This window comes from Zalophus californianus, chromosome 11 (genome assembly GCF_009762305.2).
Source record: "Zalophus californianus isolate mZalCal1 chromosome 11, mZalCal1.pri.v2, whole genome shotgun sequence".
Taxonomy (NCBI): domain Eukaryota; kingdom Metazoa; phylum Chordata; class Mammalia; order Carnivora; family Otariidae; genus Zalophus; species Zalophus californianus.
The window spans coordinates 29,485,730-29,498,926 of NC_045605.1; the positions used below are offsets into that span (position 1 = coordinate 29,485,730).

A 13,197-nucleotide genomic window follows, 5' to 3' on the forward strand; every position below is an offset into this window, starting at 1 on the left:
GCATCACTAGTTAGACTCCATTCCAGGATTGTGTCTCAACCACCGGCCATAACATGCAGACTCCATCCTTGGAGGAAAATCCATGTTTTACAATGAAGCACCTGCATCTGCTCTCAAAGCAACCTCTGTTCCATATAGAATATTCATGAAGCCTTTCTCTCTGGTCTTGTTCTGAGTTTGAAAAGATTCCCTAACAGAGAAGACCATTTAATATAACCATATCACAGTGCAGACACAGGAAATACAGCAGGAGAAAAGAGGCACTAGTTTTTGAAAACTACTCTGTCCATAGCCGGACACTTCATATTTCTCAGGTAACCAAAATGATTCCTTCATTTAGGCAAATATGCCTGGCTATCTATCCAGGAACTAAAGGGAATGATAAAGAAAAGAGAAATCAAAGGAAAAAAGTCAGTGGGCCTAAGAAGAATTTTCCTTTTTTTAATTCCTGTAAGTTGTGTTTGATGAAGGAAGAAAGGCTGCCACTCTAATATAATTTTCAGATACTTTTACTTGTGACTGGAATATGGTGAACTGGAACAGAAAGAAGGTTTAAGAAAGGAAAGACAAATAAAATCATAGCAGGTTGTTGAGTTATTTTTAAATTTTTTTCTGTCTTTATGAGATTTTGAGAATGTAATTAATTCACACTTGCAAAGTTTTGAGCAATTATAAAGATTTATAAAGAAGATCATAAAGTGATGGCAGTTGAAGCATATCCTTGGCAACAACCTCAATCTAGTTCATGTTTCTTGGCATTCATAATTTGGTATATATGGAAATTATACACACACACTGTTCTACTTTGTAAAAACTAAAAATACTAAAAAAATGTAGGGAGACTGTATGAAAAATGAAGTCCTTAAGTTAAACATTAAAAAAATATTAGTTGTTGGAAACTCTGGCATATTATACTAATAATTATACTCAAAATTCTGTTTTTAAGTTGTTTCCTGGAGCATTAAGGGTGCATTTCCTATATTAGATATAATACAAACTATTTCAAGAATTTTCACAGTATTAAGTGACACACAAAACTTCCTCCATCCTTTGGTTCAATTTCCAGTGCATTTTATCCTTTATCTTATCTCCTTGTCCTCATAAGATGCTGCTCCATTTTCTACCCTGGCCTTACCATTTTCCAATATTCAGAAATCAGAGCAAAGAATTATCCTGCTTTTCTGCAGAAGAAACTATGGATATATCATCATGGTTTTTTTTTAAGATTTTATTTGTTTGTTTGACAGAGAGAGACACAGCAAGAGAGGGAACACAGGCAGAGGGAGTGGGAGAGGGAGAAGCAGGCTCCCCACTGAGCAGGGAGCCCGATGTGGGGCTCCATCCCAGGACCCTGGGATCATGACCTGAGCTGGAGGCAGACGCTTAAGGACTTAGCCACCCAGACGACCCTATCATCATGTTTTTATCTACCACAGAAACTATGGATTATGTTTATTTCAGAAAGACATCACTTTTATATGCTACATAAATATATGTCTTGATTATTTTTTTTTTTGTCTTGCTTATGATTTAAGTAGATTTCAGTGCTTTTTCCTTCCATCACATTGGAATCAGGGCCTCAAAAGAGGTGCAAGCAATAATGCTTCAAAGACAATTAGATTGCATCTTTATTTGTGAGAAAACACTTCGTTTTCCAAGTTTTAATTGAGTGTTCCTTCTCTGATTTGTAGTGCCGGATTCATTTTATAGCTATGGAAATTTTACCCCGCCCCATTCTTGAACACACTTCTTTACCTCCGCCCATCAAATTCTTTGAATGAGACCGCATGGGCGCGGGTCTAGAGCATCCCTGCATCCGTAGCAACCAGATTTCAGCTTCCTTTGTCCACCATGGTGATGGCTGTGCCGGGCCAGGTGTCGCTATGGTAACTAGGGGCGGGTAGTAGGGGGCCCCGGCAGGCAGGGCGCATGCGCGCGGGGAAGCCTAGCTGCGCCGCGAGCCCGCGGCCCCTCAGCTCCCCTCGTCATGGCGCTGAGGCGGCGGCCGGCGGTCCGGCTCTGCGCCCGGCTGCCCGACTTCTTCGTACTACTGCTTTTCAGGGGTGAGTGTGCGTGTTTCTGCCTTTGCGAGAGGAGGATCTAGGGCGGATGGGAGTTGAGCGGAGCGGCTGGAGTCGGTCCAGGCGGAATAGCGGTCCCGGCTCCGGGAAAGCGGGGACTCGGCCGGAGGAGCGGGCGCGCGCCCGCGTCCCGGCGGAAAGGGGTCGATGAGGGGCCTCCAGGCGGGGTCCCAGCCGGGTGGGTGCGGGGGTGTGAGGGGCCCGTGCGAGGCCAGGGTAGCTCTCTCGGGGCGGTGGGCCGGTCCCCGGGCGGAGGGTACATCTCTCTGGAAAGACGGTGGCAGCTTAGGCGTGGGCTCGGAACTTGCTAGAAGACACTGCGGAGCGAGCGCCTTGCCCAGAAGTGGATAGTGAGGGGCCTTCCGAAGTACCAGCGAGGCACAGCTCTGAGGCCTATCTGTCTTCTTGGTCATAGCCTTCTGGGGTTCTGCTGTTCATTTCTCTCTTGCTGTAAACAAAGGAACTGAATTGGGCAAACCCAGCTTTACTTTGGGGGAAATAAAATGGCACAGATCTCAATCAAGTATTCTTTTTGTCTCCAGCCTGGCCTAGGAGACCCCACAGACCCTTACCCTGAAATAGCATCTGGTCCATTTTGATCAGGTCACACTGATAAACTTGGGAGTTTTGTCTTTTCCACTGTCTGGAATTCTCTTAGCTTTGTGTGTCCCAGGACAGTTGGACAGAAGGACGAAGTAGATTGTATTTAGTGAGCATGTACTGTATACTAGGCACTTTGAAATCTTTCTCTCATTTAGTGCTTACAAGAACTTTGGGAGGTGGATTTTATTAACTCATTTCCAGGTAAGAGAACTAAGATTTAAGTCAAGTCTCCTTTCCAAGACAGTGTTCCGAGTGAGTCGTAAGCTTGCGTTTCCATAAAGCACCACCACACTTCTGTGGTGGACATCCACAGGTAACCAGATCCGTAGAACCATCCGAAGGTCTTTTCAGTTCTTAGGTCATTTTATTGTTTGGCTGAGTTGCCATTGTCATCCCATGATGTTTTCCAAAATATACAAATTAAAGCACAAAGTGACTGGGAGTGGGGGTGGACAGACTAGGAAAACAAAGCACTCCTGTGTTTGATGTTCGTTCTTGTGGAATGTTCATAATGGTGGTAGATAAAAGTGGGGGTCTGAGGAGCTGTGGAAACAGGACTCTATGATGAGGGATCAGTTCAGGGTATAGATGTCGTCCATATACTTTGCCTGAAAGTGATGTCCAAAAACACGTGGTTGGGAGATATAAATGATCAAAGGCTAGCCAGGGGACAAGGGTGTCAGGAATGTCCAGCTCCCAGCTTTGTTGGTCACATTGACACTGTCCTATTCACAGACTGGAACAACTCTCTATTGTTGAAAAGTTCTGTTCACATGAAAGTTTGCAGTTTTATTGCAGACAACATTTGGCAATTTAGGAATGAATTTCAACTTGGTGGCTTGTTAATAAAACTAAAGAAGATGCCAAGGACCTCACATACCCTTAACTTTATTTTGCTCTCCTGGAGGTGCAGGTTTTGTGGCTTTCTTGATATTAAGGGCTGGGATTTACCTGCAGAGCATAGGAGGAAGCATAAAATTTTGCAAAATAGGGCTGATGACAATCACTTTGAGAGGATGCAGCTTTTTTTTTTTTTAAGTAGGGAGTTCTTTTTCTGTTATTTTGTATATACTCTAGACATAGTATAATACCTTGAAAACTTTATTCTTTCACAGGTCATGACAGCTGTGTCTCTTTTATTTATATGATTATTCTTTTCAATTACTATTATTTTTCAGCATTGTCATTTTAAAAAATTTGTTCCTGATATAATACTTTTTTTATTAGCCTTTGCCAGGCTCTGTTTATAACAATTTAATATGTATTCATTTCATGTTGATAACAACTCTCAGAGGTTTTTACTATTATTTTGCCCATTTTGTGGATGAAGAAACAAGTACAGAGAGATTCAGTAACTTGCTCCGGGTGATAAACCCATGCATTTTAAATTTAGAAATCTTGAACTGTTTTTGTTAATCTAATTTCTAGTTACTTGTATTGCATTTGACAGTGGATTTCTTGTTATACACCAGTTTAACAAATTATCAAATGTTCAAAGCTGTGTGGTTTGTATGTAAAATAGTCTTTTGTTGTATTGGTGACAGGTGCGGTTCAACCTTACGAATGTTACACCACATGTCTTTTTTGATGATTATGTAGTAATTACTTTTTGGTTTCCAAATCTTTTGATGTCCTAGAGAGAAGTGCTTCATTTAGAATTAAAACAGTGACAGTTTGTATTCTTGGATAAGACAACTTGTGTGCTGTAGTTTAGCAAAATCTGAAAATTAAAACTTCTAGGAAAATTTTGAAAAATATTCTAAAACAGTTTTTAGAATGATTTATTTTATATTGTTTTAATTCTTTTTAAATTATCTGGCAGATATAATTAGTGTGTGTGTGTGTGTGTGTGTGTGTGTGTGTGTGTGGGTGTGTGTGTGTGTGTGTGTGTGTGTGTGTGTGTGTGTGTGTGTGTGTGTGTGGTGTGTGTGTGTGTGTGTGTGTGTGTGGTGTGTGTGTGTGTGTGTGTGTTCGTGTTCAGAAAAACAAAGAACACCTGCCCTGCGGCATGCAGTTCCTCAAATCAGCTGTTCATTCCCAAATGACTTGTTGATAGGCATTTCTTCTTGAGTGCTTCAGGCTGCCGAGACTGAATGGATAGCTATTAGAAATACTTAATCATAAGTAATTGCAGTATTACATCCAGACAAAATTATCCTCCACCCAAGCCCCCTAAGGTCTGTATAACTTGCTCTTAAGGAGTCCCAGTAGGCTAGGCTTAGAAGAGTTTCTCTGAAAGAAACCATATTTGTAATTAAGCACACTTCTGACATGGACATATAATGTAACTGAAGGAGCTGTGGATTTAGTACATCCAGCTAGCAGCTGTTAGAGATGTGATATTAGCAGATTCCTTCTCCATAAATTCTTTGAATTTTTTCAGAGCACAAGTGGGGGAAAAGAAAAGAAAATATGTGTGTGAATGAAGTTAGGATGTATGGAGTCTGTTGAATGAGACACTATTCATGAAGCTGGATTCTCTTTTTAAGTTATGTTTAGAGTCAGGTGGTATGAGTGTGATGGTGTTAGGGTTGAATACAGATTTCAGATCTTCTTCTCTACCCTCTGAATGCTAACCATATATGCAAATAGCTTCACTGGAGTATAAAGAGATCCTGAAAGAACGTTTTGGTAAGCACATTCTTTTACACCTAGTTTAGCAAGGACAGTATCCACTATGGTACTGTATGTGGAGATCTAAAGCCTTAATTTACTGCCTCTTTGCCACTTGTCATGATATACAGAAAGCTTCCTGAGAATTAGCCTTTGTTTCTGATTTAAAGAATGCTGTAGTATTTTGTGTTGGTGTGTTTTCTTTGTTTTTAGGTAGTATCTATTATGTTATATATTGTATTTCCCATGAGTAGTTAGTGTATATTCAACGGGTTTCAATGCTGATTGTGTAGAAACATCAAACTGTTTAATAAATTAAGACTATACAAACATTTTTTTCTTATGTTATCTTTGATTTTCACAGAATCCCAAAGCTTCTATGGTTCAGCCTTCTCTCTGTAAATTATTGCCAGAGTCTCATTCTGCTATATTCATGCCGCTACTCTTCCTAACCTAACCTCAGCTCGCAGTGACCTTTCCTATTTCCATATAAGCATAGCTCTTAGTTTGTAGTTCAGTTTAGTCCCAACAGTCATTTCTTGAGTATCTGTTATATGCCAGGCACTGTTTTTCATGCTAGGGCTGCAGAAATGAATAAAGTAATCCCCAGTTCTAGAAAAGCCAGGACCGTTGTAAGCTGGGTTTCAATTATTGGGTGTAAATACATTTTATCTTCTCGGTGGTAGTAAAAATTCACGGGAACAGAGGCTGAATTTAATTTCTTTTGTATCTTTCCAGATATGACTATAGTAAATATTCTCTTTGTCACTTGCAAGTCAGTTAACTATCCTAAAAATTTCCTATGTGTCTAGGCATTTTTCATGTATCTTAGCTCTATGGCCCCAGGAACTTTGGAAATTCTCAGTTTTTACTAAAGTAGTTTCTGTGAAAGAAAGCAAATGGTATTTCTTGGTTTAATTAAAAAGCTTTAACCATTTATGCAGTTATACAAGGTAAAGAAGAAAAAAAGTGGGGAAATGCTTATGGTATAATTTAAGTGACACAAGCTGCAGATGGGACTAGCATATACTATATGATTACAGGTAGGCAAAACCTGCAAACTAATCTTATGCTTAGGGGAAAAAATGGGAAATATAATGAACCAAAATGTTGATAGGTGCTGTTTTTGAGTGGTAAGTCTTATGGCTGATTGTTTTCTACTCTTCTCTTTTTCTGGCTGATTCTTTGTCTTTTTTCCAAGTTTTCTTTAATTTCTTAAATGTTTTTTATATAATGAAAAAGTTGCATTTTGTCTTGGCCTCTCATAGATACAATAGTGGAATTTTAAATTTGACACCAGTAAAGATTTTCTTTTAAAGTGAAAAACTGTTTAGTTCAATGTGATAGCATGTTGCTTGTGCTCTTTAATTAACGTCAGCCACAGAAAATGAAGGAGGGACTGACTTGATTCAGTTGTTTGATCATGCATTGTTTGTGACTCATTAGAGAGATTTGCTGTCACTGGCTTTTGGGTTGGGGAGCCAGCTGTGGCATCCTCAGCAAATGGTTAACTGGAAAACTGAAAGAGAGCTGATGAGAAAATCTGCCTCTCTCCTTTTTTTTTTTTGAACAAACAGAATAAATCTGAGTAGTTGCTGTGGTTTGCCTGTTCAGAGTCAGCCAGCATTTATTGAACACCTCCTTTGTGCCAACCGGGCAACTCCTGGAGGACTGTTTTCTTTGTCTTGGGTGAGAGGAACACCAGGTCAAATTGACTTCCTTGGAAAATAGACTCTGAAAGATGTTTCCTGAAGTGGGCTGTCAGCTCATGTACCCTTATCACTTCTTCCTGCCCACCATGGACTTCCTTGTTTGATGTCTTTCTCTAAGGAAAACACATAATGTCTTTAGAATGAGGTGCAGCTGTCTGGAGGGGTTACAAAGAATGCAGCAAATCCTAAGACAGCTGCCTTTTTTTTTTTTCCCCGTGTTTTTTCCTCTAAAGTATCTCTGTCAGGGTGCTGGAACTTAACCAGCCAATCCATATTTATTTGGCAGTCTCTGTTTTCATGGCTGTAAGCTTTCCATGAGCAAAACAGGAAATGTAAGATGACCACTTCTCCAGACCAGAAGAAACATACAGTTTAGTGAACAGAGTAGCATCTTGGGAAATATTTTAATGTGTTTTAGAAGCAAGAGCATTTTACTTGCGCTTGCCTGGTAGGGGAGAATTTCAAGAAGGAGCTGGACTTTTAGGGATAATCTTCATTTACCTAGTGCAGATTTGGGGAATGGAGGTTTGAGGGGCCAGTAAAGTGAAGGAAATATTATGAGCAAAGCATGGGAGTTAGGAATGCATATGTTGTATTTTAAGACCTATAAGTTATAATGAGAAAAAATACCACCTGCCATTTATGGAGAACTGTGTGCCAGGTGCTGTGCTGATAGCTTTACCTGGGCTCTTTTATTGATCTCAGAAATCAGTTTTTATAGGTTTCATTTTTGCAGATGATGAATCTGAGGCTCAGGCAGGTTATTACAGGTTAGTAAGTTAGGAGCCAGATCGTCCATTGTGAAGAACATTGGAGAGTAACTAGATTGTAAAGTGCTTTCAATGCCAGGCCAAGAATTTGGGACCTTATTATGTAGGTTCTAGAAATTCATGTGGCAGTTTGAAGCAGGGAAGTGATAAGATCAAAATTATTTTAGAAGTATTAGTCTGATATTCAAGAAGATTGGAAAGGAAGGGTTGGTTAGGAAGTTCAAGATCACTTCCTTCAGGGTAGGTCTCATGATGTTCAATTCACTTTTATGTGTATTCTAAAAATATATTTATTTTGTGTCTTGAAATATAGATTTGCTAGATGTGTAATTTTTGGTTGACAGTTATTTTGTCTTAGAGCCTGGAATACATAACACAGATGCTTTCTGGTTTCCGTTATTACTGTTGTGAAGTCTGCAGTTAGTCCATATCCCTTAGCCTTTTCTAGGTTGCCTGTCTTTTCTCCACCTACTTTAAAGATCTTTTCTTTGTCTTTGGTATTCTGAAATGTTACTACAATGTGTCTAGGGTGTGTTTCTTTTTAGTTATTTTCCTTGTTAATTGTTATACTTGTTGTATCTATTACTTTATATCTTTCCTGAGAATTTTCAGGTATTATCTATTCAAATACTGTCTACCTTCTGGTTCCTTAATTCTTTCCTTCTGGACTCTGATTTGGTATGTATTCAGTCATTCTCTCTTCTAAGACTTAACCTTTCTGTCATAATTTCATATTCTTCCCTTTGTGCTGTTCTGGGTTATTTAGCTTTGCTTTATAGCTCTTTCTTTTTTCAGCTGTGTCTAATCTGTTTGTTTAAACCAGTACATAAAGCTTTTTTTTTTTTTAACCACTTACATTGCTCATTTCTGTAATTTTACTTGGTTCTTTTTATAATCTGGGTCTCTTTTGCTTGTTCATTTTTTTTTAAAGGTCCTTTTTAAAAAACATTTCATGCATAGCTGTTTTATGTTTCTTTATCTGATATTTCAAATATCTGACATTCTTGGAGATCTAAATTTAATGTTCGTTGTTTTCTCATGAATCTTATGGTGGTTTGTTTTTCTTTACTCATAAGCTTATTATTTGATTGAAGGTAATTAGTGCAGGGTCTGATCTGAAGATGCTTTTTGTGAGAGAGTATGCTTCCACCAGGCAGTGGCCACCTGGGATGGCTTTACCCCTTTGAGAGTCCCTGGGATAATTGGAAAATCTCAGGCTTAGCTTCTCTGCCTTCCTGCTGGCCCAAGGGCACAGTCTCCCCACTGAAGTGTTAAAAATGAGCATTTGGCTGTAGGGGTCACATCCCTACCCATCTTTCTGGTTTCAGCCCATAGATATTTTATTTTGCCCTTTTAAAGGTCCCCCCCACTTTCTGGGAGCCCAGAGATGTATTAAAAACTATGGTAGGACCTTGTTGGAGTGAAAAGGCCTTTTGGAGTATCTAATCCACTATACTGCTGGAAACAGGAATCTCAGCTTTTACTTACCCTGTTCCCGCCTTTTAATTAATGTAAGAGTCAACATGTCTTTCTTTCTTTTTTTTATTTTCTTAAAAGATTTATTTATTTTTTAGAGAGAGAGTGAGCATGCGCACGTACACAAGCGGGGGGGTGGAGAGAGAGGGAGGGAGAATCTCAAGCAGACTCCACACTGAGTATGGAGCCTGATGCAGGGCTACATCTCACAACCCTGAGCCAAAACCAAGAGTCAGACACTTAACCCTCTGCACGATCCAGGCGCCCCTCACATACCTTTCTTTAAATATTCATATTGTGAAGGTAATGTCTTTTGTTTTCAGTTTCAAATATAAAAGTATTGACTGTTTTTTCAGAGCACATCTACCCCCAGACAGGTTGTGATATACTTTTTTTTTAAAGGTTTTATTTATTTATTTGACAGAGAGAGAGAGAATACAAGCAGGGGGAGCAGCAGGGAGAGGGAGAAGCAGGCTCCTGCTGAGCAGAGAGCCCGACGTGGGGCTCGATCCCAGGACCGTGGGATCATGACCTGAGCTGAAGGCAGATGCTTAACCGACTGAGCCACTCAGGGGCCCCGGGTTGTGGTATACTTGAAGGGAGGGATTGTATGATTCTCGCTAAGCATCACTGCTTTGAGAATGGGGGCCATATTATTTTTTTAAACATTTATTTATTTTAAAGAGTCAGAGAGTGCATGTGCATGTGGGGGGAGGGGAAAGAGAGAATCTTCAAACAGACTTCCTGCTGAGAGTGGAGCCTGGTGCCAGGCTCAGTCCCACCACCCATGAGATCATGACCTGAGCTGAACCAAGAGTGGGGTGCTTAACCAACTGAGCCACCAGGCACCCTTAGGGGTATATTATTTTAAAGATATACTGAATTGTACAACTATAATCTCTGTCCTTGGGTTGGATTCTCTGAGAAGCAACCATCTATCGTTCACGATACAGCAACTTAAAATTTGGAGAATTACAGCTGTTCTGCCCTAGACAGGCAACTGGTAAAGGTGAAGACATTCAGTGGTAAAATGTAAAAGTAACCTTGAGCTTTATAGCTGAAATCTGAATCTGAGATTCATATTCCTACAGAATAAAATGCTGGTTCTCTGAAAGGCTCAGCCCATGTACTGTGAGGAAGAAAACCACCCACTGCATCTTGGGAAGGCTCCATTGTTTGTAGCCTTTCAGATACTTTTCTGGGTGAAGGAAGGAGCATAGCATTGTGGGTGTTAGGCATTCTGGATTCATTTCCCAGCATTGCATGTGATTCATTTTTGGACCTTGGGGAGATAATATTGGTTTTAATCCAAATCATTTGAAAGTAATTTAAACACTGTCCCTTTCGCACTACCAGCAAAACATCCACATTTTATTCCCCTTATTAGATGACTCACTTAAGCTATATGAGTTTCACATCCAAAGAAATGATTTTATGGAATTTAAGAGAATTTTTAACTGATTAATTGAATTAGTTTATTTTTTAATTAAAAGCGCATTAGAAGGTTTTGAAAAACGTAGTTTATAGAAATATCTTTCTCTTCTCAAAGTTTTAGAAGTGCATTAGAGCCAGGTAAACTTGGTTTGAACTCTTAAGAGGTTGGGAGCATGCATCTTTCAGATCCTCAGGGTTTTTGTATTTTTTAAGTCTGCTACAGCCTTACTACATCTAATGTTTTAAGAGTTTCTGTGTTTGTTTACCCCGAATTAAAAAATTGAGAGCTATTTGGTTGGGTTGGTGTTCTTAATTGTTTGATTTCTTTGTATCAGATATGAAGTTTCACTCTGACCATAAGTCCACTGGTAATAAAGAACAGGTTTAGAACCATAGTTGTGAAGAACAACAACAACAACAAAAAACAAATATTTAAGTGTCTTTAATTTACCAGGCAATTGTTTTATACCATTAGGGTACATAGGTAAAGTAGCTTATGTTATGAACATTTTATAGGAACTAATGAAAGCTGTGGACCCTTTCCTCCAAAGAGTATTTTTATATACATATATAAAATCTTTTATATACTATTTTTGGGAGTTTGTATCCCCCAGAAGATTATTTATGCACCTTAGGTTGAGAAGCCTGCTCTGGGTCTCAGGATCCCAGTGGGGGACACATCTTTAGAATGCATGTTTTTTGAAAAAATGCTGACTGCAAGTAGAGTTCAGGAGGATCACAAAAATATTATTTTATTCTTATGTTATTTCTTCTTTCCGTTAATTCTGTTATAGCCTAACTTTTCTGTTAGACTATTTATGGATAATGACTGTTGGTGTCAAACATCTGGTCATGGGTACCTAGGTGGCTCAGTCAGTTAAGCATCTGCCTTTGGCTCAGGTCATGATCCCAGAGTCCTGAGATCGAGTCCACATTGTTCAGCAGGAGTCTGCTTCTCCTCTTCCTCTGCTCCTCCCCTGCTTGTGCTCACTCTCTCTCTTGCTTGCTCACTTTCTCTATCAAATAAATAAATAAAATCTTTAAAAAAAAACCCCATCTGGTCTTATTCTCTATACATTTCCAATTTAAATTACTCTGGTAGATAAGTCAGAGAATGAAGACTTGGATATAAAGGGAAACAGAGTATACATGTAACTTTAAAAATGCTTAGTTCTATAATTTTCACAGTGTTTTCATCATGTTAGTACAGCTTCAGGAGGTATGCAGGGTTAAGCTATATGAAAAACAGAATGAAATGTCGAGATGAAATTATTGCTGGAATTCCTCTTCCATCTACCTCTTATGTCTGCTTATAGCAGCTCTCTGTCTTTCTTTTTCCTCCCTGGCTCGCCCTCTCTTCCCCTTACTTAGGCATTAGTGATGAGAGAAGAATCCTAAAGATGTTTAATAACACTGAATGAGGGATTTGGACTTCATTGAAGCCAGAACAAATATTTTCTCCTCCTATTACCCTGTGGCTAATATCCCTCATGCTGTTTGCAAATTACAACAAACTATTCCTCAGAGTGAGTTCAGGGTCAGGTAACTTTTTGAGAAGGAGTATGTTTTTGTGGTTCTGTTCTCTCTTCAACTCACAGATTTTACTTTCTGTGCTCTTCTTGTCAGGTACGTTTTCTACGTGTAGGGGAAATAAAATCTGTTAAAACTTTGGTTGCTTCTATTCTTATATGTGAGCAGTACCTTTTAGCTCATATTTTTTTGAAGTTACTTTTAATGAAACCTCGAGGAAGAAAATTTAATTGGAATTTAGAGGCTCCAGTTTTAAGCCCCATGACTGTAGCCCGATGATAATGTGATGTGCTTGGTTGTAAAGCCTTAGTTTCCAGTGGAAATCAAGCTTTTCCTTCAAGGAAGAAATCATTAGATTTGGGTTTCCTGATGACAGAGGTGAACAGTTCTTTGAATGTCCACATCCACCTTTGCCATGGAGAGTTGGATTCTAAAGAAATGTTGCTTTCTTTTTTCTTTTGAAAGATTATGGCTGTATAATAGAGGAAAAATTGGTAAGAGTTATTTTATTCCCTTTTTATTGGGAATCATGATTTGGAGCATGGTCTTTGGCTCTGTAGAATTGTTTACTGAAGAAGGGTTACTGAGTAACCCTTGTTTTTTCCTTTTCTATTTTATTATCATGGCCCATCTACCCCCAAACATAGAGCATACTCTTCTCTTAATTGCTGTTTCATTCCCTAGCATCCAGCTTAGTGTACTTCTCTGTAAAGGCTTTTTTAGATCTCTAACCTGGAGTGAACTTGTCCTCTTCTGAATTTCTATTTATTAGGAAGAGCATAAACTAGACCAAGATTTGGATCTCAGCTGTGCTATATGACTTGCCAAAGTTAATTTCCTGTTCTATAAAAGAGTAGTGATAATGTGTAACTTTGTAGGATTGTTTTGCAAACCAGAGACTATATATAAAGGCTCCCATCAGAATATCTAAATGGTAACAAATATAACACTAATTAATATAGTAAAATTAAAATTAAT

The 13,197-nt window shown here is 39.0% G+C and overlaps 1 protein-coding gene across 2 annotated transcripts in view; it reads left to right on the top strand.

Annotated features, from left to right (window-relative positions):
• The first annotated feature begins 1,940 nt into the window (after positions 1-1,940).
• JAM3 (junctional adhesion molecule 3) overlaps positions 1,941-13,197 on the top strand; it is a 106,683-nt gene continuing 95,426 nt past the window's right edge. For both annotated transcript variants that reach the window (XM_027579431.2, XM_027579430.1), the window contains exon 1: positions 1,941-2,063. In XM_027579431.2, the coding sequence (XP_027435232.1) occupies positions 1,988-2,063 (76 nt within the window). In that variant the 5' untranslated portion in view covers positions 1,941-1,987. The remainder of the gene's footprint in view (positions 2,064-13,197) is intronic.